The 7,762-nt window shown below is 32.9% G+C and overlaps 1 protein-coding gene across 1 annotated transcript in view; it reads left to right on the top strand.

Moving 5' to 3' along the window:
- Positions 1–1,238: 1,238 nt before the first annotated feature.
- Positions 1,239–7,762, top strand: part of arhgap24 (Rho GTPase activating protein 24) — a 72,760-nt gene continuing 66,236 nt past the window's right edge. Inside the window, exon 1 of the mRNA XM_087790630.1 lies at positions 1,239–1,433. Within this exon, the coding sequence (XP_087646756.1) occupies positions 1,239–1,433 (195 nt within the window). The remainder of the gene's footprint in view (positions 1,434–7,762) is intronic.

Genomic DNA, 7,762 nt, shown 5'->3' with positions numbered 1-7,762 from the left:
TAGTGTAGTAACAAGTATATATGTGTAGTATTGTCGAGTACTTGACTCTGGTGTTGTGATAGTGTAGTAACAAGTATATATGTGTAGTATTGTCCAGTACTTGACTCTGGTGTTGTGATAGTGTAGTAACAAGGATATATATGTAGTATTTTCGAGTACTTGACTCTGGTGTTGTGATAGTGTAGTAACAAGTATATATGTGTAGTATTGTCGAGTACTTGACTCTGGTGTTGTGATAGTGTAGTAACAAGTATATATGTGTAGTATTGTCCAGTACTTGACTCTGGTGTTGTGATAGTGTAGTAACAAGGATATATATGTAGTATTTTCGAGTACTTGACTCTGGTGTTGTGATAGTGTAGTAACAAGTATATATGTGTAGTATTGTCCAGTACTTGACTCTGGTGTTGTGATAGTGTTGTAACAAGTATATATGTGTAGTATTGTCCAGTACTTGACTCTGGTGTTGTAGTATTTACAGACCACATGACTCTTGACGAAGTCGTAACTGCTTTCATTTGTTTTCAAACCAAAATATGTCCAAACATCAGCTTTAAAAGCTGCTGTAGTCACTGTATCCTCTCATCCTCAGTCATCGCCCGGATCTCATTCTTCATTTACCTGTGGACGACACATTGACCGTTGCCATCTAGTGGCCGGAAGTTTAATTGCAGCAATAAAATGAACAGGGCATGAATATTTGCATGTTAATTCTAATTTATTTTTATTTTACACACACTTTATTGGACTATAAACCATGACAGAACTACAGTAAGACATAAAATACAATTTTAAAATAAAAATAAATAAGGAAAAATTGATTCTGTGTTGTTGAATATCGATATAGTATCGTAAGAAAAACGCGATGTATCGCCATGTCCATATTTTCTAACACCCTAAAGTATATCAGTATAATTTTATTTTCAGAAGACTCTGAAATTCATTTTTTTTATTTTAATTTTAATTTAATTAAAACTTTTGATTAAAAATATTGAATTAAATTATTGACTAAAAAATTCAAGGTTGAAACAAATCAAACCTTTCAATGTAGAAATGATTGAAATGAAAAATAATTAAATGCTTAAAAAAAGACAACAAACAACAACAATTCAAGTTAAATTTAAATTAAGTTAATATTTTAATCTATATAAACTCACGATGGATCCTTCTTTGAAACATCATCTCAATCAAAAACAGTTGCTCTAATGTACTTTATGATCTCTGCAGGATTATCTGCGATGGAGGACCCGTGCACGTCCCCCCAGCACTGTGGCGGTCCGACCCTCATGGAGGTCCAGAGCCGGCCCAGCGTGGTCCGGTGCGGCTGGCTCAGGAAACAAGGAGGTTTCGTGAAGACCTGGCACAGCCGCTGGTTCGTGCTGCGCGGGGATCAGATCTGCTACTACAAGGACGAGGACGAGACCAAAGCTCTGGTGAGTCTGGAGAAGAAAGACTCTTAATCTCCAGGAATTAAAGCGAGGGATGAATAATCGACCAGGATTAAAAATGTTGGCGGCAAAGGTTTATTTTCAAGGTGTGGTTTGAACTACATTAATCATCCTCGATGGGTGTCGACGTCTCTCGTGATCTGCTGTGAACTTTCTGTGTTTAACTACTGGAGAGTTTAGAAGTTTGATAGAAGCTGCTTCGCCTTTTGGCTTTTTTCTTTTAAAACAAATCAATAAAATGATATAATAATAAACAATAATGCAGCCATTTATCCATCCATCCATCCATCCATCCATCCATCCATCCATCCATCCATCCATCCATCCATCCATCCATCCATCCATCCATCCATCCATCCATCCATCCATCCATCCATCCATCCATCCATCCACCCACCCACCCATCCATCCATCCATCCATCCATCCATCCATCCATCCATCCATCCACCCACCCATCCATCCATCCATCCATCCATCCATCCATCCATCCATCCATCCACTCACCCGTCCATCCATCCATCCATCCATCCATCCATCCATCCATCCATCCATCCATCCATCCATCCATCCATCCATCCATCCATCCATCCATCCACCCACCCACCCATCCATCCATCCATCCATCCACCCACTCACCCAACCATCCATCCATCCATCCATCCATCCATCCATCCATCCATCCATCCATCCATCCATCCATCCATCCATCCATCCATCCATCCATCCATCCATCCATCCATCCACCCACTCACCCAACCATCCATCCATCCATCCATCCATTCACCCACTCACCCAACCATCCATCCATCCATCCATCATCCATCCAATCTTTTTTTTATTTATCCGCCTTCAACTTACATTTACATGTGGGAAAATGAAATGTAAATCTTATCTTAACTTACATGAGTTATATATTTATAGATACATGTGATTTCAATATAGATATAAGGATTAAATTCAGTGAAATAATCATAATAATATGTTATTTAAATCACTGACAGTATGATTAGAAAAATAAACTCTAAGAACATTCTGACGAAAGTCTTGATAAACCTCAATAAAACAGAGATAATCCTCAACATAAAAGAGCGTCTCACTATTAAATCTTATAAATCAACAAAAAAGAAACTTCATATCTAACAATTAACGATTTTTCCAAAGACTGTCGTAAATGACGGAGAACGCTGACCTTTCCAGCATCTCATCCCCCGAACAACGACCTCTTTTCACAGCCTGAACTGGAATCAAATTGAACTTTTTTTTCCTCATCCTGGCTGGTTTCCCGGCTCGCTGTGCTCGGGCCAGAACCTCCAGACCACATCAGCAGGACTCTAAGGTGGGCTGCTGCCCAGATGTCGCTCCTGGATCCTCCTCCGTTGTTTCTGGAGACACAGAGTCTCCTGAAGCTCTTGAAGTGACAGAAACTAATGGTGATCCTGAGGCGTCACTCCTGAAGGAATCATGAGAGTCTGACGCGACCACTTGTTACACCGAGAAATATGTTGATGTTTGTAGGAAAAGTAGGACGGATTTAGTTTGTTCTAGAAATTTTCCACGACCTTTCAAAAAAAGACGGAGCACCTAGCCTGAGAAGGACATTCCATTAATCCAGATTGACATTCCAGACAATCCCTTATTTGAGAAGGATCCAGGAAAAAAACTAACTTTGTTTAAAATGTGTTAGTATCAGGTTTTCTACTGCATCGTGGCTACTATTCTTGAAAACTCATGGCTTTATGGCCAAATCTGGCTCACAAAATCATCTTACAGTATATTGTCTGAATGGAAGTATATATAGATATATATATATCTATATATATATCTATATATATATATATATACTTGGAAGTTTATATATAGTAACAAGTATTTATGTGTTGTATTGTCCAGTACTTGACTCTGGTGTTGGGATAGTGTAGTAACAAGTATATATGTGCAGTATTGTCCAGTACTTGACTCTGGTGTTGTGATAGTGTAGTAACAAGGATATATGTGTAGTATTGTCGAGTACTTCACTCGGGTTTTGTGATAGTGTAGTAACAAGTATATATGTGCAGTATTGTCCAGTACTTGACTCTGGTGTTGTGATAGTGTAGTAACAAGGATATATGTTTAGTATTGTCCAGTACTTCACTCGGGTTTTGTGATAGTGTAGTAACAAGGATATATGTGTAGTATTGTCCAGTACTTGACTCGGGTTTTGTGATAGTGTAGTAACAAGTATATATGTGTAGTATTGTCGAGTACTTGACTCTGGTGTTGTGATAGTGTAGTAACAAGGATATATGTGTAGTATTGTCGAGTACTTCACTCGGGTTTTGTGATAGTGTAGTAACAAGTATATATTTGTAGTATTGTCCAGTACTTCACTCTGGTGTTGTGATAGTGTAGTAACAAGGATATATGTGTAGTATTGTCGAGTACTTCACTCGGGTTTTGTGATAGTGTAGTAACAAGTATATATGTGTAGTATTGTCGAGTACTTGACTCTGGTGTTGTGATAGTGTAGTAACAAGGATATATGAGTAGTATTGTCGAGTACTTGACTCTGGTGTAGTAACAAGTATATATGTGTAGTATTGTCCAGTACTTGACTCTGGTGTAGTAACAAGTATATATGTGTACTATTGTCCAGTACTTGACTCTGGTGTTGTGATAGTGTAGTAACAAGGATATATGTGTAGTATTGTCCAGTACTTGACTCTGGTGTTGTGATAGTGTAGTAACAAGGATATATGTTTAGTATTGTCCAGTACTTGACTCTGGTGTTGTAGTATTTACAGACCACATGACTCTTGATGAAGTCGTAACTGCTTTCATTTGTTTTCAAACCAAAATCTGTCAAAAAATCAGCTCTAAAAGCTGCTGGACTCACTGTATCCTCTCGTCCTCAGTCATCACCAGGGTCTTATATTGTTCTTTGAGCGACTGCTGCCATTTAGCGGCAGGATGTTTTATTGCAACACAAAAATGATTAATTGTAAATCAAAAAGACGACGGAGTATTAGGGCCAATCAAAACACTTTAGAAAAATGTATTAAGAGATTAAAGTCATAGAAAAATAATTGATTATGTTATTAAATTGTACAAAATACTACAACTTTAATCAAGTAATAAAGTGTTTTGTGCGATTTTAATCTGGTAATAAAGTATTTTTCTACAAATTTAATGTTGTTATAAAGTATTTTTCTACGACGTAAATGTCATAATAAAGTATTTTTCTACAACTTTAATGTCATTATTAAATATAATAAATATAACAAAGGTTAAATATCGACACAGTATTGTGTAAAAATACACAATATAAGATACTAAATAAATGTATATATAACTATTTTTCTTTCTAAGTAGTATTTGTGTCTTGTTATCACGGACAAAACTGTTGCCACAGTTCTTTCCAAACAACGCAGGGAATGTGAAACATGAGAGTCAAATAGAGGTGAAAGGTCAGCGCGAAGGCATGCGCGGCGTGCGGGCACGTGTGGGGTCGAGCGTCAACACGCCAGGATCCTGCCCTCACTCGTCCACGGACACACAGGCATGCGTGTAATGCAAGCACACGCTAGCGTTTCTGCTGCTCGCGCCGCAAACAAAGACAGGATTCAGTCACGAGTGGAATCAGCGTCATTGGAACGACTTCACTTCTGCAGAGAGAATCACTCAGAGAGACTTGATGAAGATGAAGATGAAGATGAAGATGAAGATGAAGATGAAGATGAAGATGAAGATGAAGATGAAGATGAAGATGAAGATGAAGATGAAGATGAAGATGAAGATGAAGAGCTGGATAGAACGAGATGATGACACATGTTTTAAACATGTCGTAAGATTCACCCGGAGCAGCAGTTACGACTGATCACGACTCACTGAGGATCTTTAATAATTAATAACTATCACAGTTGAAAGTTTACAGTTGAAGATAAAACACAATTTTCAACTATAATCAAAGAATTTTCAACTATAGTCAAAAGAAATACAACAATAATCAAACAATTTTCGACTATAATTTTAAAAAATACAACAATAATCAAACAATTTTCAACTATAATCAAAAGAAATTCAACTACTGTTAAAAAATACAACAATAATCAAAGAATTTTCAACTATAATCAAAAGAAATTCAACTACTATTAAAAAATACAACAATAATCAAAGAATTTTCAACTATAATCAAATAATTTTCAACTATAATCAAAGAATTTTCAACTATAATCAAAAGAAATACAACAATAATCAAAGAATTTTCGACTATAATCAAAGAATTTTCGACTATAATAAAAAGAAATACAACAATAATCAAACAATTTTCAACTATAATCAAAGAATTTTCAGCTATAGTCAAAAGAAATACAACAATAATCAAACAATTTTCGACTATAATTTTAAAAAATACAACAATAATCAAACAATTTTCAACTATAATCAAAAGAAATTCAACTACTGTTAAAAAATACAACAATAATCAAAGAATTTTCAACTATAATCAAAAGAAATTCAACTACTATTAAAAAATACAACAATAATCAAAGAATTTTCAACTATAATCAAATAATTTTCAACTATAATCAAAGAATTTTCAACTATAATCAAAAGAAATACAACAATAATCAAAGAATTTTCGACTATAATCAAAGAATTTTCGACTATAATAAAAAGAAATACAACAATAATCAAACAATTTTCAACTATAATCAAAGAATTTTCAGCTATAATCAAAAGAAATACAACAATAATCAAAGAATTTTCGACTATAATAAAAAAAAATACAACAATAATCAAAGAGTTTTCAACTGTAATCAACAATTTTCGACTATAATCAAAAAAAAATCAACTATAATAAAAAATACAAAAACAATCAAAGAATTTTCAACTATAATCAAACAATTTTCAACAATAATCAAACAATTTTCGACTATAATAAAAAAAATACAACAATAATCAAACAATTTTCAACTATAATCAAACAATTTTCATCTAAAATCAAACAATTTTCAACTATAATCAAACAATTTTCGACTATAATCAAAAAGAATTCAACTAGAATAAAAAATACAACAATAATCAAACAATTTTCAACTATAATCAAACAATTTTCAACTATAATCAAAAGAAATACAACAATAATCAAACAATTTTCAATTATAATCAAAAGAAATACAACAATAATCAAACAATTTTCAACTATAAACAAACAATTTTCGACTATAATCAAATAGAATTCAACTATAATAAAAAATACAACAATAATCAAACAATTTTCAATTATAATCAAAGAATTTTCAACTATAATCAAACAATTTTCAACTATAATCAAACAATTTTCAACTATAATCAAAAGAAATACAACAATAATCAAACAATTTTCGAGTATAATCAAAAAGAATTCAACTATAATAAAAATACAACAATAATCAAACAATTTTCAACTATAATAAAAAAAAATACAACAATAATCAAAGAATTTTCAACTGTAATCAAAGAATTTTCATCTAAAATCAAAGAATTTTCAACTATAATCAAACAATTTTCAACTATAATAAAAAAAATACAACAATAATCAAACAATTTTCAACTATAATAAAAAAAAATACAACAATAATCAAACAATTTTCAACTATAGTCAAAAGAAATACAACAATAATCAAACAATTTTCGACTATAATAAAAAAAAATACAACAATAATCAAAGAATTTTCAACTGTAATCAAAGAATTTTCATCTAAAATCAAACAATTTTCAACTATAATCAAACAATTTTCAACTATAATCAAACAATTTTCGACTATAATCAAAAATAATTCAACTATAATAAAAAATACAACAATAATCAAAGAATTTTCAACTGTAATCAAAGAATTTTCATCTAAAATCAAAGAATTTTCAACTATAATCAAAGAATTTTCAACTATAATCAAACAATTTTCAACTATAATCAAACAATTTTTTAACTATAATCACAATTTTCAACTATAATCAAACAATTTTCAACAGTTGTTGAACTCTTATGAATTATATCTGAGCACGTGTGATGAAGACTCTGGTCCGAGAGGACGACCCTTGACCTCATCTTCATCCTCTTGTTCTTGTCAAAGTTCAAACTCTCGTGAGTGTTTCACAATTAAATGACTTAATAATTCATCAAAAGTTGCTTCAGTGTAAAAGTTCAAAACTCCCAGAGCGAACCTGATGCAACATATTTCTTCCACTTCCTGTCGAGTGTAATCCCGTCGTAGAGTTTTTCCAACTTTCTATTTTTACCCAGGATTCCTGTGAGGTTCACCTGCAGAATCACTGGATTTCACGCCTTCAGACT

The sequence above is a fragment of the Callionymus lyra genome, chromosome 5 (genome assembly GCF_982586985.1).
Source record: "Callionymus lyra chromosome 5, fCalLyr1.hap1.1, whole genome shotgun sequence".
NCBI classification, from domain to species: Eukaryota; Metazoa; Chordata; class Actinopteri; order Syngnathiformes; family Callionymidae; genus Callionymus; species Callionymus lyra.
This window is presented reverse-complemented; position numbering and strand designations above follow the sequence as displayed.